Genomic DNA, 18,165 nt, shown 5'->3' with positions numbered 1-18,165 from the left:
GAAATAAATCTGCTCTGGCCTATCTGTGACTACAGAACCACAGCAATGTTGTTCATTCTTGACTTGTCTCTGAGATGGTCAGAAACCTTTTAGTTTCAGGGCAGTGAGGGCTGGAGAGCAGGGATTGTCTTCCCAGCGACAGCCTCTTCAGGTGCTCTGGTTTCCTCCCACAGTCCAAAGTTGTGCAGGTTAGATGGAGTGTCCAAGGATGTGCAGACTAGGTGGGTTAGCCATGGGAAATATGGAGTTATAAGGATGGGATTGGTCTGAGTGGGATGCTCTTCAGAAGATTGAAGTGGCCCTGATGGGCTGAATGGCCTGCTTCTATGCTATAAGGATTCAATGATTTACATCACAGCTCCACTGCCTTGCAATGAAGACAAAAATGCAATTAGCAATTTCAAATCATCTCCTTCACTCCGCAAGTTTTTAATTTCTGCACACAGGTCCCCAACACTCTCTGCGCCTGTTTCTCCCCTCGCTCCTCCATTTCAAAACCATTCTGATTTCTCCGTCTTGGTCGAAAGTACTCTTCCTCAGATTAACTTCTATTGAGCAATATTATTCACTCGCTTTATTAGTCCCCGCTGCTTCTGTGTGGCAGAGAGAGGCAGGTTGAACAGAAGTGTTCAAGAGGGCACTGGGCAATTATAGAGAAACAACAGGCCAGGTTCCAGGGAGAGGGCAGGAGATAAACACAAAGATAAAATGCTCAGCTGGTGCAGATGTGATGGGCAGAATGGCCTTCTTCTGATTCATGACAATCCTGTCAATGATATTTACTCATCTCATCAGGAAACATGGATATGTATCTCTATTTCTTTGCGGATGTCATTTAGAAATACAATGAAAGGCTGAGATTCCTGGAGGAAAGAGATAACTAGCCCCCTCCTGCCCATCGGAGTACATAATCTACTCCCAGTCTCCCACATCTGAACCAATTCCCAATACTCTTCTGTCCAGTCTTACCCATTTCGGATCATTCCTGATCTTCAGATTTTCTGCTTTACTGACTGAAGTCCTTCTCTGTGGGGCTTATTGCAGCCCAACCTTAACCCTTTTAGAAACAGTACCCTGTCAACACGAAGCAGAGTTAGACTCCAGTCAACTAAAACTCTTTAGGATTACAAAGCCAGCCCCAATACCAGCATTAATACACTGATCCATATTGAAAGGAACTAACTGTCTTTCAGCATGTCTGCAGTGACTGTGCAACCAACAGTATATTGTTAGGAAAGATGTAATATGTGGAATGTGGGAGTTTTGGCTAATTACAAGTATTTCCTCCACAAATGTAAGACATCTAGCATTGTTGACTATAATTGCTCTTTATCCAATATCAGCCTGCTCAAAGACAAAATGCTTACTTAAATACAGCATCAATCCCCACCCATAAAACAGGAATGTTTTGTGACAGTCTTGAGATTGTACCCATCATGCCCCTTCCATCCTGGAGGAGTCTGAAGGAAATCCTCCACAGAATGAGGAGAGAAATATATGAATACAGAAACTTAGTGCTGGCACCCTTTAACCCAGTTTGGTATTTCATGAGATTATACCTGGTAATGTTACAAGAAGAGATGAGAGCATCTGAGCTAACTCCGCTATTCTGAGCAGTTTTGGGAACATCTGGCTGCAATCTCATTTAAGCTTTCCCATCAGGCCCCCTTTGGATGTCGAAGAAGGTGACATGTGATTGAATTATCTGACAGCTGCCATTTTGTCAAGAACATGGCTTGAGACTAGCAGCCTCTAAGAAAAGCTGTCATAAGGGGAAAGACCTCTTTACTGTCCTATGTGCTAGCTGTGGGTTTAGCAAATATGGGAGAAAAACATTCAGCCATCTATGCCACCCCACCAGGGTCTGCAGTTGACCTATTTTTAAAAAAGGTAGGTATGGCTTTGACAGCCACCCAAAAGGGACAACTTCCTTATTCACTCAGGAAAATGTGTTGCCCACTTATCTTTGGGAGATTAAGCCCTGTTGGCAGCCCTATCCATCTGGTCCAAAAGCATGTGGCTACCCCATGGTGCCTGAAATGTTGATTCTCCTGCTCCTTGGATGCTGCCTGACCTGCTGTGCTTTTCCAGCAATACAATTTCAGCTCTTGCCTCTGAGATGGTCAGAAATGTTTTAGTTTCAGTGCAGTGAGGGATGGAGAGCTGGGATGAGTCTTCCCAGTGACAGCCTCTTCCATGAAATAAATTGAAAACAACATGCTCCAAGGTCGATGTATAGGAACTGATTACAGTTATCCAGATGAGGTCTACCCTACACATTCTACAACTGCAGTACACCTTTATGGGTGGTGCTGTAGCTCAGTGGTTAGCACTGCTACCTCACAATGCCAGGGACCTGGGTTTGATTCCAGCCTTGGGTGACTGTGTGGGCAGTTTGCATATATTTCATGTGGGTGTGTGGGTTTCCTCCCACAGCCCAAAGCTGGGCATGTTAGATGGAGTGGCTGTGGGAAATTGCCTGCCTTGTCCAGAGATGTGATGGCTAGGTGGGTTAGCCATGGGAAATATGGGATTACAAGAATGGGATGCTCTTCATAGGATTGGTGTGGATGTGATGGGCTGAATGGTCTGCTTCTATGATATAGGGATTCAATGATTTACATTCAAGCATTTTAAAGTTATCTCTTTTACTCTCTGCAAGTTTTTAATAATTTCTGCACGCAGGTCCCCAAGTCTCTTTGCACCTGTTTCCCTCGTAGCTACTCACCATTTCAAAAGCATTCTGATTTCTCTGTCTTGGTCTAAAGTGCTTTTCCTCAGTTTAAATTCTATTGATCAATATTGTCCACTTGCTTTCTTAGTGCCCGCTACTTCTGTGTGGCAGAGGCAGGTTGAACAGAAGTGTTCCAGAGGGCACTGTGCAATTAAACAGGAACAAAAGGCCAGGTTCCAGGGAAAGGGCAGGAGATGAACACAAAGGTAAAATGCTCAGAGAGCTGGTGCAAATGTGATGGGCTGAATGGCCTTCTTCTCAATCATGACAATTCTGTCAATGATATTTACTGGATCACCTCATCAGGAAACATACATATATAACTTTATTTTTTCATTGATGTCATTTAGAAATACAATGAAAGGCTGAGATTCCTGGACAAATTTCTGGGGGAGAGATGATTAATCTCCTCCTGCCCATTGGAATGCGCCACCTAGTCTCAGTCTTCCATCTCTGAACCAATTCCCAATAATCGTCTTGCCAGCCTTAGCCATTTCGGATCATTTCTGATCTGACTATTATCTGCTTTACTGACTCAGGTCCAACTGAAATCATTGCATTGGGTGGGGCTTATTGCAGCCCAACTTTAACCCTTTCAGAACCAGTACCTTGCCAACCTCAAGCAGAGTTAGACTCCAGTTAGACTCTTCAGGATTCCTGAACCAGCCCCGATAACAGCATTCATACACTGATCCCTAACTGAAAGGAACTGACTGTCTTTCAAAAATGTCTGCAGTGAATGTGCAACCAACAGTATATTATAAGGTAAGATGTTATATATGGAATGTGGGTGTGGTTTGGCTAATTACAAGCATTTCCTCCTCAAATGTAAGAAGTGTAGCCCGTGGTGAATGGAATTGCTCTTCATCCAATATCAGCCTGCTCAAAGACAATGAAAGTGCTCACATAAATACAGCACCTGCCCCCACCCCCCCAGCCCATAAAACAGGGACGTTTTGTGAGAGTCTTGAGATTGTCAACATCATGCCCCTTGCATCCTGCGGGAGTCTGAAGTCAATCCTCCACAGAATGAGGAGAGAAACCCGATGAATGTAGAAACTTAGCGCCAGTGTCCTTTTCCCCAATTTGAGATTTCACCAGAAAAGGCTGCAGGAACATTTGAGCAAGATCCACTATTTCCACTATTCTGTGAGGTTGTGGAAAAATCCAGTTGCAATCTTATTTTTAATCTTTCCCATCAGTTGCCCCTGGAAGTTTAAAAAAGTCAACATGTGAATGAATTAACTGACAGCAGCCACTTTATTAAGAACATGGCTTGAGACAACGTTAAAAATCACAACAGCAGGTTATAGTCCAACAGGTTTAATTGGAAGCACACTAGCTTTTGGAGCGACGCTCCTTCATCAGGTGATAGTGGAGGGCTAGATCGTAACAATTTATAGCAAAGACAAGCAGCCCCTTAGGAAAGCTGTCAGAATGGAAAGACCTCTTACTCAATGTCCTAGCTGTGAGTTCACCCAATAGGGGTGGAAAAAAAACATTCTCAGCCATCTATGCTAGTGGAAGGTCAGTTCAGAAGCTGGTATCCTTTCACTCAAAGCTTTGATTTTTACAGCTGGACCTTTCATAAGGTAGCCATCACATTCAGTAAAGAGGAGCTAATTGTAACAAAGTTATTTACTGTTGAGAGCCAACAATAGCCAGTACAGATTGTAGAGCATCTAGCTGAGGTGGAGGTCCTGAACAATTGCCATGACAAAAACAGGTGATTGATGACATAGACACCAAAAAGGTACCATTGACCTTAAGCACATGTATTAAGTGTATAGGCAAGCTGTTATTTGGGCATCACGAAGTCCATATTGTATCTATACCACCCAACCAGGGTGGGCAGTCAGCTTATTTTTAAAAAAAGAAATAATAGAGGTGAAAAAACCATGCAAAAGGGACAACTCCTAGTCACTCAGGAAAATGTTTGCCCACTCATCCTAAATATCTTTGGGAGATTAAGCCCTGTTGACAGCCCTGTCCATCTGGTCCAAAGAATTCAGCTTTGCCAAGGTTAGCTCCCATTTCCAAATTGTTGATATAGGCAACCAATCAATTGGGTCAGGCAAGTTAGGAAGTCAATTTATTCAGATTGAAGTTTGACTATATAGGTACAGAAAACTAACCAGACTAGTTCAATAATAATTTTTTTATTTCCATATTCAATACAAGAGAAACAGAATTGGATTAGAGAACAGCATTTCCAGGATCCCACTCAGCTCAGGGTGAGCCTGTCAAACAGGTACTCTCCCAGCCCATTCTCTGGGGCTCCCAGTCTCTTCAGGTTGGTGATGTGATCTCCCAGCTTCTTGATCATCTTCACTTGCTCATCCAAGTAGTGCCTCTCCAGGAAGTCACACAGCTGGAAGCAGGAGGGTGATATGGAGTATTTGGATCAGACAGACAAGATTGAATTAATTTGTTATTGATTGTAAATAGCTAGCTGTTCCACCAAGGTTAAAAACTGCCTTCTTAGTTACAACTACTCTAGAAGGCAGCACCAACCGGACTTCCATGCAAGTGCCAAGCTACTTCCATTTAATTGGAGAAAAATCCCATACGTTATACCCCTGATACTAAAGGAACCAAAATCCCACTAGGATCAGATTGATAACTGAGGCAACAGCATTTGCTGTAAAACAAGCCTACACAGCCCTAGACAAACATGGATGCAGGGTCCAATATCACCTTCAATACCACTGAAAAGACAGCCATCAAAAACTCACATGAGGGTCCATGTGGCCAGAGGAGAGTTTGTGCAGATCCAGCAGACTCTGGTTCACATCCTTCTCCATCTGCAGAGCTCTCTGCATTGCCTCCAGACCATTATCCCACTCATCCTGCTCTGGCTTCTGGAAGGGGAAAGGAAAAGACAGATATTTCACTGAAATGAGAGCCAAAACACAATGGAACAACATGAATAGGTTGACTTGGAATAGTGTGCCATACAGCATCACCCCACAGGGATGAATGCTTCAAATACATGTCCAGAATAGTTAGTTGTAATGTAGGATGATAGACCAACCTTGACATCCTGCAGGAGGACTCTGCCTCCACGTTGATTCTGGAATTCCATCAGTTTCTCAGCGTGTTCCCGTTCCTCATGGGACTGCTCCTTGAAGAACTCAGCAAAGTGACGCAGGGCAACATCATCCCGGTCAAAATAAGAGGACTGTGCGAGAAAGGAGTAAGTATCAGGGAAGCTCCAGATCTCACCCATTGAGAGCTTCAGGCAGACCCTATGTAGCTGGTTTTCAGCTTAGACAAGAACAGACAGTTCTTCTATAATGCAGTGGCTGCATTCTGTGCAACCCCACCTTAAAGAAAAAAGTCACTTTAGAAACAGTACTTAGTGTTGGCAAAGTAGTTGTGCTACAACCACATTTAAAAAAGGTTATGCTTTAGAAGCATGACTCTAGTGTCCCTAATTTGTCCATCACATTAGGGTAACACATTAGAGCAAAACAACCTACAATACTAATGCTGAATAGTCTGGACAAGGTAGGTTGTGTAGAATTCAGAACAAGAGCATAGTTTAAGAATATAAAGATCATCTGTATTGATCAGTTGAGGAGGCTTGAATTGATCTTGCAACTCAACCTATTTGGAGGTAGGTATTGTTAGGCAAAGATACTGTTGTCAAGAATTAAAAACCAGACTGCAGGATATAAACCAAATGAGCATGATCTTACTGAAAGGAGTGGAGGAGGTTTGCTGGGGGCCATGGGGCCTCTTGTTGTCATCAATTCATGTGATCAAAGCAGATCATTTATCCCAACACTTACCAAGGTCTTATTGGGAGGGAATATAATCAACTCCTCAGAACCAAGCACATTAGAGTAGGAGCTAATATTGTCATACCTTTGACCAAACACCTCAGATCCCAACCTCCATTTCAGGAAGCCAGAATTTATTTCAGTACTCAACTGAACTCATGTAATCAGAAATCTTTTCACAAAAACCCCCAAGTATCAGTTGAATTTCAAGACAAGGGGGCACAAGGAGAGAGAGAGAGTTTAAAACACCACAAGGTAAATGTCCCCCAGAGGGTCACTCAGAATGAACTTCATGAAATGGTAAATGCAGGCATAATTACAATATTGCAGGCATTTACATAGATACCTGAATAGGAAAGGTTTGGAGGGATGAGCCAGGAGCAGGCAGGTAGGCCTAGTCTAGATTGGGATTATGTTCAGCATAGACTGGTTGGCAAAAGGGCCAATTTCTACACTTGAGAAGTCCTTTGACAATATTTTCACATTATTGCTTCATGGAATTAAGGCCAACAGGACATGATCATACCTGTTTAGAAAACAGGTAGAAGGCTCAAGTAGTTAACATTTCACTAGCTAGCCATCCAATTAAATTTTAGTCAAAGTTGACAAATTAAGCAGGTTTACACATGACATCATCCTCCAAGGGGATACAAGGAACCTTGGATTTAGTTCCAGTATGAAACACTGGAGAATAAAACTAATTTATAGAATACAGAGCAGTCAATTAACAAGGCAATCAATCAAGACTGAACAGTAATCACTTCAGTGGATAGTGAGTAGATATAAAGGAGGAAACTTTAAAAAGACAACTCAGTAGCTTAAAATGTTTTACTAATGCAATATACAATTTAAGAATCATCTATGAAACATTGAACACAGGAATTAACAGGTCTAGAAATCATTTCCCATCCCTAGTTGCCCTTGGTGGGGTGGGGGAAAAGAAGGAATGGACTATCAAGCCCACAAGCCTCACCATGGAGAGGTAAACATAGGAGGAATAGAGCTCCAGGTTGATCTGTTTGTTAACAGCATCCTCACAGTCCTTGTGGTAGTTCTGACACACTTGGGAGGCCATCTTCACTACTCCTACTCACTATCACCTAAACAACTCTAGAACTAAACCACTCTCCCATTACCTCTTGTATTTATCCTCCTGGGACAGCCTGCACTCAACCAGGGAATGATTCGCCAATGATGATTGACAATCCTGACAGCCAATCAGGAATCCCCATTGATCCAGGAACCGATGAAGGGAATTGGGTGGGGTTAGATACCCAGAGTCAATCAGGAATCTCCATGAATCCAGGAACTGATGACAGGAACAGGGTGAGGTGAGATACCAAAGCCCAATCAGAGCTTTGAAATGGAGGCAGATTTGGATCATTCAGTGATTGTAACTGAGGAACAGGAGGAGGATGTGTGGCTCTGTCAGCCTGTGCTGCTGTTTAATGATATCATGGCTGGTCTGTTGCTTCCTGCCACTGTCCACATTGGCCCTGCATTCCCTTCACACCATTAACCAACAAGCATCTAACTATCTCAGATCTGAACAGTTTATTTGCTCCCAATGTTTCTGGGAAAGAGAGTCCAGATTTCTGATTCCTTTTCATGGAGAGATGATTCCGAGCAACTGCTCTGAATGGTCATGTGATAATTACAGCATTCTACTCCTTGGTCATGGCGCAATAATGTCTCTCCATCTGACTCCTCAAACCCATTCGGTATTTTCCAAACCTCGAGTATAGCCACCCGTTAATCTTCAATACTCAAGTCCACTCTTTGCAAATTATCCTCACAATTTAAGCCTTTCAGCCCTGGTATCATTCAGGTGAATCTACACTGTAGGGGGACGATGGTATTGTCACTGAGCCACTCACTGAGAGGCTCAGATCAGGGATTGTCTTCCCAGGGATTGTCTTCCCAGGGATTGTCTTCCCAGGGATTGTCTTCCCAGGGATTGTCTTCCCAGGGATTGTCTTCCCAGGGATTGTCTTCCCAGGGATTGTCTTCCCAGGGATTGTCTTCCCAGGGATTGTCTTCCCAGGGATTGTCTTCCCAGGGATTGTCTTCCCAGGGATTGTCTTCCCAGGGATTGTCTTCCCAGGGATTGTCTTCCCAGGGATTGTCTTCCCAGGGATTGTCTTCCCAGGGATTGTCTTCCCAGGGATTGTCTTCCCAGGGATTGTCTTCCCAGGGATTGTCTTCCCAGGGATTGTCTTCCCAGGGATTGTCTTCCCAGGGATTGTCTTCCCAGGGATTGTCTTCCCAGGGATTGTCTTCCCAGCGACAGCCTCTTCAGGTGCTCTGGTTTCCTCCCTCAGTCCAAAGTTGTGCAGGTTAGATGGAGTGTCCAAGGATGTGCAGACTAGGTGGGTTAGCCGTGGGAAATATGGAGTTATAAGGATGGGATTGGTCTGAGTGGGATGCTCTTCAGAAGATTGAAGTGGCCCTGATGGGCTGAATGGCCTGCTTCTATGATATAAGGATTCAATGATTTACATCCCAGCTCCACTGCCTTGCAATGAAGACAAAAATGCAATTAGCAATTTCAAATCATCTCCTTCACTCCGCAAGTTTTTAATTTCTGCCCGCAGGTCCCCAACTCTCTCTGCGCCTGTTTCTCCCCTAGCTCCTCCATTTCAAAACCATTCTGATTTCTCCGTCTTGGTCTAAAGTACTCTTCCTCAGATTAACTTCTATTGAGCAATATTATTCACTCGCTTTATTAGTCCCCGCTGCTTCTGTGTGGCAGAGAGAGGCAGGTTGAACAGAAGTGTTCAAGAGGGCACTGGGCAATTATAGAGGAACAACAGGCCAGGTTCCAGGGAAAGGGCAGGAGATAAACACAAAGATAAAATGCTCAGAGAGCTGGTGCAAATGTGATGGGCTGAATGGCCTTCTTCTGAATCATGACAATCCTGTCAACGATTTTTACTAGCTCACCTAATCAGGAAATATGGATATGTATCTCTATTTCCTTGCGGATGTCATTTAGAAATACAATGAAAGGCTGAGATTCCTGGAGGAAAGAGATAACTCGCCCCCTCCTGCCCATCGGAGTACATAACCTACTCCCAGTCTCCCACCTCTGAACCAATTCACAATACTCTTCTGTCCAGTCTTACCCATTTCAGATCATTCCTGATCTTCAGATTTTCTGCTTTACTGACTGAAGTCCTTTTGATATCATCACATTGGGTAGGGCTATTTGCAGCCCAACTTTAACCCTTTCAGAACCAGTACCTTGCCAACATCAAGCAGAGTTGGACTCCATTCAACCAAAGAAACTCTTCAGGATTCCCAAACTAGCCCCAATATCAGCATTCATACACTGGTCGCTAACCGAAAGGGACTGACTGTCTTTCAGAATGTGCGCAGTGAATGTGCAACCAACAGTACATTGTAAGGAAAAATGTTATATGTGGAATGTGGGTGTTTTGGCTAATTACACACATTTCCTCCACAACTGTAAGATATCTAGCATTGTTGACTATAATTGCTTTTTATCCAATATCAGCCTGCTCAAAGACAATGAAAGTGCTCACATAAATACAGCACCAATCCCCACCCATAAAACTGATGTTTTGTGACAGTCTTGAGAAACTTAGTGCTGGCACCCTTTACCCCAGTTTGGTATTTCATGAGATTTTACCTGGTAATGCTACAAGAGATGAGAGCATCTGAGCTAGCTCCACTAGTCGGAGGGGTTTTGGGAACATCTGGCTGCAATCTCATTTAAGCTTTCCCATCATGCCTCCTTGGATGTTGAAGAAGGTGACATGTGATTGAATTATCTGACAGCTGCCACTCTGTCAAGAACATGGCTTGAGACTGGCAGCCTCTAAGAAAAGCTGTCATAAGGGGAAAGACCTTTTTACTGTCCTATGTGCTAGCTGTGGGTTTAGCAAATATGGGTGAAAAACACTTAGCCATCTATGCCACCCCACCAGGGTCTGCAGTTGACCTTTTTTATAAAAAAAAAAGGGTTAGGTATGGCTCTTTCTGACAGCCACAGAAAAGGGACACTCCCTTATTCACTCATGTGAGTGGGCAACACATTCCCCTACACTAAATATCTTTGGAAGATTAAGTCCTGTTGGCAGCCCTATGCATCTGGTCTAAAAGCATGTGGCTACACCATTGTTTACTCCTCATATCCAATGGATTTATTCAGATTTTGGTTTCAACTTTACAGTTACAGAAAACAGACCAGCTCAATAATACTTTTATTTCCATATTCAATACAAGAGAAGCAGAATTGAATTACAGAACAAGTGATTCCAGAATCCCACTCAGCTCAGGGTGAGCCTGTCAAACAGGTACTCTCCCAGGCCATTCTCAGGGGCTCCCAGTCTCTTCAGGTTGGTGATGTGATCTCCCAGCTTCTTGATCATCTTCACTTGCTCATCCAAGTAGTGCCTCTCCAGGAAGTCACACAGCTGGAGGAAGAGAGATAGTATTTGGATCAGACAGACATGATTAAATTAATTTGTTATTGATTGGTGGAACAGCTAGCTATTTACAAGAACAGGTTAAAAACTGCCTTCTCAGCTACAACTACTCTAGAAGGCAGCACCAACTGGACTTGCATGCAATTGCTAAGCTCATTCCATTTAACGGAGAACCATTCCCATAATTGTTTATACCCCAGACACCAAACAAACCAAAAACCCACCAGGATCAGATTGATAATGGAGGCAACAACATTTGCTGTAAAACAAGCCTACACAGCCCTAGACCAACATGGAGTGCAGGGCAGATTCCAATATCACCTTCAACACCACTGAAAAGTCAGCCAAAAACTCACATGAGGGTCCGTGTGGCCAGAGGAGAGTTTGTGCAGATCCAGCAGACTCTGGTTCACATCCTTCTCCATCTGCAGAGCTCTCTGCATTGCCTCCAGACCATTGCCCCACTCATCCTGCTCTGGCTTCTGGAGGGGAAAGGAAGAGGCAGGTATTTCACTCAGTGCAAAACATGAGCCAAAACACAATGGAATAACATGAAAAAGTTAACCATATAGCATTACGCCATGGGAATGAATGCTTCAAATGTCTTGTACTATTAGTTGTAATGTAGGATGATAGACCAACCTTGACATCCTGCAGGAGGACTCTGCCTCCACGTTTATTCTGGAATGCCATCAGTTTCTCAGCGTGTTCCCGTTCCTCATGGGACTGTTCCTTGAAGAGGGTACTTGCAGGGGTCCATCGGCCTCTTGTCCTCATCAATTCATGTAACCAAAGCAGATCATTTATCCCTACACTTACCAAGGTCTTTATTGGTAAGGGAATATAATCACAACCAAACATTAGAGTAGGAGCTAATCTTGTTGAAAGTTTGACCAGACACCTCAGATCCCAGCCTCCATTTCAGGAAGCCCAAACTTTAGTACTCACTGATGTAATCAAATCTTTGCAGCAAAACCCCCAAGTTGCCATCTAGTATCAGTTGAATTTCAAGACAAGGGGGCACATGAAGAGGAACAGTTGTTAAAAAAAAACACCACATGAGGCAAGTTTTCCCAGAGGGTAGCTCACATGTGGAATGAACCTTCTCAGGAAGTGGTAAATGCAGTTACAGTTACCCATATTGCAGACATTTAGATAAATACATGAATAGGAAAGGTTGGGAGGGATATGGGCCAGGAGCAGGTAGGTAGGCCTAGTCTAGATTGGGATTATGTTCAGCATGGACTGGTTAGCAAAGGGTCCATTTCTACATTGAGAGAAGTCTTTTGACAATATTTTCACATTATTGCTTCATGGAAAAACCTTGCATTAAGGCCTACAGAACATGATCATACTCATTTTGAAAACAGGCAGAAGAGGACTCAATTAACATTTCACTAGAAAGTCATACAATTAAGTTTTAGCCAAAGTTGAAAATTTAAAAAGGTTTACACATGACATCATCCTCTAAGAGGATGCAACAAACCTTAGATTTAGTTCTAGTATGAAACACTTCAGAATAAAACCAGGTTATTGAATACAGAGCAGTCAATTAACAAGGCAACCAATAAAAGTTAGCAATAATCACTTCAGTGGATAGAAAAGTAGATACAAGGAGGAAACATTCAAATGACAACTCAGTGGCTCAAAATATTCTACCAATGCAATATACAATTTAAGAATCAGCTATGAAACGTGGAACACAGGCATTATTAACAGGTCTCAAAATTATCACCCATCCCTCATTGCTCTTGGTGGGGTGGGGGAAAAGAAGGAATGGACCATCAAGCCCTCAACCCTCACCATGGAGAGGTAAACATAGAAAGAATAGAGTTCCAGGTTGATCTGCTTGTTAACAGCATCCTCACAGTCCTTGTGGTAGTTCTGACACACTTGGGAGGCCATCTTCACTAATCCCACTCACTATCACCTAGGCAACTCTAGAACTAAACCACTCTCCCATTACCTCTTATATTTATCCTCCTGGGACTGCCTGCACTCAACCAAGGAATGATTCCCAATGATCACTGACAGTCCTTGACAGCCAATCAGGAACCCCCATGGATCCAGGAACCAACAAAGGGCGGTAGTGTGAGGGTTAAATTACTTAAAAAGAGAAATGTCACACACACACCATGGGTGCTGGGGATAAAATAAGCACTACCGCACTTAGGTGGTAGTGTGGGGGTTAAAATAAAAAAAAATAATAAAAAAAGAAAAAAAAAGGGGAAAAGAAAAATAGGAGATTCTCCCAGCCCAACTGCTTGTTCTGTGGTGTTGTGGACCATGTATATATTGGGTGTGGGAGCTTGCATTCCCTTTCTGATTTCCTCAAAAACCACCTAGAAAAAAAAAGAACCAACGAAGGGCATAGGGTGGGGTGAGATACCCAAAGCCAATCAGGAATTTGAAATGGAGGCAGATTTGGATCATTCAGTGATTGTAACTGAGGAACAGGAGGAGGATGTTTGGCTCTGTCAGCCTGTGCTGCTGTTTAATGATATCATGGCTGGTCTGTTGCTTCCTGCCGCTGTCCACATTGGCCCTGCATTCCCTTCACACCATTAACCAAAAAGCATCTAACTATCTCAGATCTGAACAGTTTATTTGCTCCCAATGTTTCTGGGAAAGAGAGTCCAGATTTCTGATTCCTTTTCATGGAGAGATGATTCCGAGCAACTGCTCTGAATGGTCATGTGATAATTACAGCATTCTACTCCTTGGTCATGGCGCAATAATGTCTCTCCATCTGACTCCTCAAACCCATTCGGTATTTTCCAAACCTCGAGTATAGTCACCCGTTAATCTTCAATACTCAAGTCCACTCTTTGCAAATTATCCTCACAATTTAAGCCTTTCAGCCCTGGTATCATTCAGGTGAATCTACACTGTAGGGGGACGATGGTATTGTCACTGAGCCACTCACTGAGAGGCTCAGATTAACACCATGAGGACATGAGTTCAAATCCCACCATGGCAGCTGGGTAGAATTCAACTAATTAATTTGGAATACAAAGCAAGTCTCAGTGATGGTGATCGTGGTGGGGAGGCAATGGCCTAGTGGTATTATTGCTGGACTATTATACCAGAGAGCCAGGAAATGTTCTGGGAATCCTGGTTGGGATTTGAATTCAATAAAAATCTGGAATTAAGAGTTTAATGATGACCATGAAGCCATTTTCAGGAAAAATCTATCTGACTCACTGGAGAGTAACTGTGATCCAGACCTGGTTTGGTCTTACATGTGATTCCAGACCCACAGCAACCTGGTTAACTCTTAATTGCCCTCTGGACAGTTCAGGATGGGCAGTAAATGCTGACTTAGCCAGTGACACCCTTATCCCATGAATGAAGTTAAAAAAAAACCTATTGTTGACTTTTCACAGAAATCCATCTGCTTCAGTGATAATCTTTAGAGAAAATAATCTGCTCTGGCCTGTGACCCCAGACCCACAGCAATGTTGTTCATTCTTGACTTGCCTCTGAGGTGGTCAGAAACGTTTTAGTTTCAGGGCAGTGAGGGATGGAGAGCAGGGATGAGTCTTCCCAGTGACAGCCTCTTCCATGAAATAAATTGAAAAATACATGCTCCAAGGTCAATGTATAGGAACTGATTACAGTTATCCAGATGAGGTCTACCCTACACATTCTACAACTGCACCCTTTATGGGTGGTGCTGTAGCTCAGTGGTTAGCACTGCTGCCTCATAATGCTAGGGACCTGGGTTTGATTCCAGTCTTGGGTGACTGTACGTGGAGTTTACACATATTGCATGTGGCTGCGTGGGTTCCTCCAGGTGCTCTGCTTTCGTCCCACAGTCCAAAGATGGGCATGTTAGATGGAGTGGCTGTGGGGAATTGCCTGCCTTGTCCAGGGATGTGATAGTTAGGTGGGTTAGCCATGGGAATTATGGGGTTACAAGGATGGAATGCTCTTCATAGGATTGGTGTGGATGTGATGGGCTGAATGGCCTACTTCTATTCTGTAGGGATTCAATGATCTATCATTCAAGCTCCACTGCCTTATGAAGGCTAAAATGCAATTAGCATTTTAAAATCATCTCTTTACTCTCTGCAAGTTTTTAATAATTGCTGCAAACAGGTCCCCCATTTTCTCTGCACCTGTTTCCCTCATAGCTCTTCATTTCAAAACCATTCTGATTTCTCCATCTCGGTCTAAAGTACTCTTCCTCAGACTAAATTCTATTGATCAATATTGACTCCCTTTATTAGTGCCCGCAGCTTGTGTATTGCAGAGGCAGGTTCAACAGAAGTGTTCAAAAGGGCACTAGACAATTAAACAGTAAAACAACAGGCCAGGAGATAAACACAAAGACCATAATGGGGAGACCTCTTACTCTATGCCCTTGCTGTGGGTTCACCCAATGGGGTGAAAAAACACATTCTCAGCTATCTATGCTTTTGGAGGTCAGTTCAGGAGCTGGTATCCTTTCACTCAAAGCTTGGATTTATACAGCCGGACCTTTCATGGGTAGCCATTACATTCAGTAAAGAGGAGCTAGATGCAACAAGCATTATTTACTGTGATTAAAAAAGCCAGTACACAGAGTGTAGAGCATCTAGCTGATGTGATGCCCCTGAACAATTACCATGACATGTCAAAAACAAGTGATTGATGACATGGACACCAGAAAAAGGTGCCATTGACCTTAAGCACGTGTATTAGGTCCATAGACAAGCAGTGTTATTTGAGCATCAGAAAGTCCATATTGTATCTATACTATCCAACCAGGGTCAGTAGTCAGCTTGTTTTTTTTTTAAAATTAAAAAATACAGCCACCCACAAAGGGATAACTCCCCTAGTCACTCAGGGAAATGTTTGCCCCACTCATCCTAAATATCTTTGGGAGATTAAGCCCTGTCCATCTGGTCCAAAGATTTCAGCTTTGCCAAGGTTTGCTCCCATATCTAAATTGTTGATATAGACAACCAACAACCAATCCTTGGTTGGGTATTGTTGTGTCAGGCCAGTTAGGAAGTCGGTTTACTCCGATTTAAGTTTTGACTATACAATTACAGAAAGCAAACCAGACTAGTTAAATAAATCCTTTATTTCCATATTCAATACAAGAGAAGCAGAATTGGATTAGAGAACAAGTGATTCCAGATTCCCACTCAGCTCAGGGTGAGCCTGTCAAACAGGTACTCTCCCAGGCCATTCTCAGGGGCTCCCAGTCTCTTCAGGTTGGTGATGTGATCTCCCAGCTTCTTGATCATCTTCACTTGCTCATCCAAGTAGTGCCTCTCCAGGAAGTCACACAGCTGGAAGCAGGAGGGCGATATTGAGTATTTGGATCAGACAAGATTGAATTAATTTGTTATTGATTGGTGGAACAGCTAGCTATTTACAAGAACAGGTTAAAGAACTGCCTTCTCAGCTACAACTACTCTAGAAGGCAGCACCAACTGGACTTGCATGCAAGTGCCAAGCTCATTCCATTTAATGGAGAACCAATCCCATAATTTATACCCCAGATACTGAACAAACCAAAAACACTAGGATCAGATTGATAATGGAGGCAACAACATTTACTCCAAAACAAGTCTACACAGCCCTCGACCAACATGGAGTGCAGGGCAGATTCCAATATCGCTTTCAACACCACTGAAAATTCATCCATCAAGAACTCACATGAGGGTCCGTGTGGCCAGAGGAGAGTTTGTGCAGATCCAGCAGACTCTGGTTCACATCCTTCTCCATCTGCAGAGCTCTCTGCATTGCCTCCAGACCATTGCCCCACTCATCCTGCTCTGGCTTCTGGAGAGAGAAACAGGCAAATGTTTCACTCAGTTGGATCGAAGTTAAAAACAAGCTTGGCATTTACAAAAAGGAACCGCTCATAAAAATGAGATTGCTGTATTACACTTATTTAAATAATTTGTTTTTTTTTGACTAAGTCCGAAGGGAATCCAGGCCAGGGGCCACTCATTGCATTAGACCCAACCTTGACATCCTGCAGGAGGACTCGGCCTCCACGTTTATTCTGGAATTCCATCAGTTTCTCAGCGTGTTCCCGTTCCTCATGGGACTGCTCCTTGAAGAAATCAGCAAAGTGACGCAGGGCAACATCATCCCGGTCAAAGTAAGAAGACTGGGGGGGTGCGGCGGCGAAGAAAGAAAAAAAAAGCACATTAGCACAGACCCAGACTTGGCTCAGGAATTCACAAGGGGCAAACATCTCATTGCTCAAAGTTAGAGACACTTCATACTTTGAAGGTATTGGCCTACAAGCTTCAAGAAAAAAAGTGAATGCCTGATCAGATTAGGAAATGGTATGGGTTAGAAATCCAGAGACAGCAATAATGTTTGCTGTAACCTATTCAGCATACAATCCCATTCTAGAAAACCCTTCCCTTTTTGATGTGACCCTGATAGAGTGAAGTGAATAATCTGTTAAACAGTAGTAACTTAACAGATGAAATTACTACTTCCTTGCAAAAAGCAGTCTCAGTATTTCCATTTGAATTTCCCCCTTCCAAGGATGGTAAGCCATCTAATTACATTCAGTTTTAGCATTAAGACCAGGAAGTGGACTACACACACACACTTTCATTAATATTATTCATGTTCCCCACTTTCATGAGTAGAAATTTCAGATTGAAGTATTGCAGAACAGAGCATAACCTGGAGTTCTGTGATTTTTAAACAGAGCATAACAGTAGGGATAAGACTATTCAGTTGTTTTGTTTTTGCTCTCAGGAGGATAACAGAAATACACCCTAAATACAGGTCACTGACCAAGCAACTACCTGCTACAATGGAATAATAATCACTTTAAAAATAGGACTTAAAAGATACAACCCTCACCATGGAGAGGTAAACATAGGAGGAATAGAGCTCCAGGTTGATCTGCTTGTTAACAGCATCCTCACAGTCCTTGTGGTAGTTCTGACACACTTGGGAGGCCATCTTCACACTTACTAACAGAAGGTAAACACAGGCTAACTCCACCTGCTAGGAGCCTAGCATTTATACCAGTGGGAATCCTGCATTCCAACAAGAAAGTTATCAGCAATGATGATTGGATATTGGGGATTACCAATCAGGAATCTCTTGTGAATCCAGGTACTAATTAGAGAGAGGTATTGGGGGGGAGCTATGTACAAACCAGAGCCAATCAGAGCAGTGTTAAACTAAGCAGGTTTTTATTAACAATTTAGGACCATAGGAACAG

At 43.1% G+C, this 18,165-nt stretch overlaps 2 protein-coding genes across 2 annotated transcripts; both read right to left on the bottom strand.

Moving 5' to 3' along the window:
- Positions 1–4,877: 4,877 nt before the first annotated feature.
- LOC122542158 (ferritin heavy chain, oocyte isoform-like) lies at positions 4,878–7,625 on the bottom strand. Its single transcript, XM_043679579.1, has 4 exons — positions 7,493–7,625; positions 5,769–5,915; positions 5,470–5,595; positions 4,878–5,105 (listed from the first exon to the last, which is right to left on the bottom strand). The coding sequence occupies exons 1-4, from the start codon at positions 7,592–7,594 to the stop codon at positions 4,959–4,961; spliced, it is 522 nt and encodes a 173-aa protein (XP_043535514.1). The 5' UTR covers positions 7,595–7,625; the 3' UTR covers positions 4,878–4,958.
- A 3,103-nt stretch (positions 7,626–10,728) lies between these two features.
- On the bottom strand, positions 10,729–17,938 carry LOC122542005 (ferritin heavy chain A-like). Its single transcript, XM_043679298.1, has 7 exons — positions 17,799–17,938; positions 16,936–17,082; positions 16,623–16,748; positions 16,111–16,252; positions 11,613–11,779; positions 11,327–11,452; positions 10,729–10,958 (listed from the first exon to the last, which is right to left on the bottom strand). The coding sequence occupies exons 1-7, from the start codon at positions 17,898–17,900 to the stop codon at positions 10,812–10,814; spliced, it is 957 nt and encodes a 318-aa protein (XP_043535233.1). The 5' UTR covers positions 17,901–17,938; the 3' UTR covers positions 10,729–10,811.
- Between the last annotated feature and the right edge of the window lie 227 nt (positions 17,939–18,165).

The sequence above is a fragment of the Chiloscyllium plagiosum genome, chromosome 39 (genome assembly GCF_004010195.1).
Source record: "Chiloscyllium plagiosum isolate BGI_BamShark_2017 chromosome 39, ASM401019v2, whole genome shotgun sequence".
Taxonomy (NCBI): domain Eukaryota; kingdom Metazoa; phylum Chordata; class Chondrichthyes; order Orectolobiformes; family Hemiscylliidae; genus Chiloscyllium; species Chiloscyllium plagiosum.
Note: the sequence above shows the minus strand (reverse complement) of the source record. Positions and strands in the feature narration are given on the sequence as shown.

Bases quoted from the DNA above. Each gene is read 5' to 3' on its own strand.
- LOC122542005 (XM_043679298.1), bottom strand. From the start codon at position 17,900: ATGGCCTCCCAAGTGTGTCAGAACTACCACAAGGACTGTGAGGATGCT. The intron at 16,749-16,935 runs GTTGGGTCTAAT...TTCTCTCTCCAG, and splicing joins TCCTCCTGCAGGATGTCAAG to AAGCCAGAGCAGGATGAGTG. The intron at 11,780-16,110 runs GCTGAGTGGGAA...TGGTAAGTGTAG, and splicing joins GTTTGACAGGCTCACCCTGA to GGATAAATGATCTGCTTTGG.
- LOC122542158 (XM_043679579.1), bottom strand. From the start codon at position 7,594: ATGGCCTCCCAAGTGTGTCAGAACTACCACAAGGACTGTGAGGATGCT. The intron at 5,916-7,492 runs GTGAGGCTTGTG...TTTCTCGCACAG, and splicing joins CCTATGTTTACCTCTCCATG to TCCTCTTATTTTGACCGGGA. The intron at 5,596-5,768 runs GTTGGTCTATCA...TTCCCCTTCCAG, and splicing joins TCCTCCTGCAGGATGTCAAG to AAGCCAGAGCAGGATGAGTG.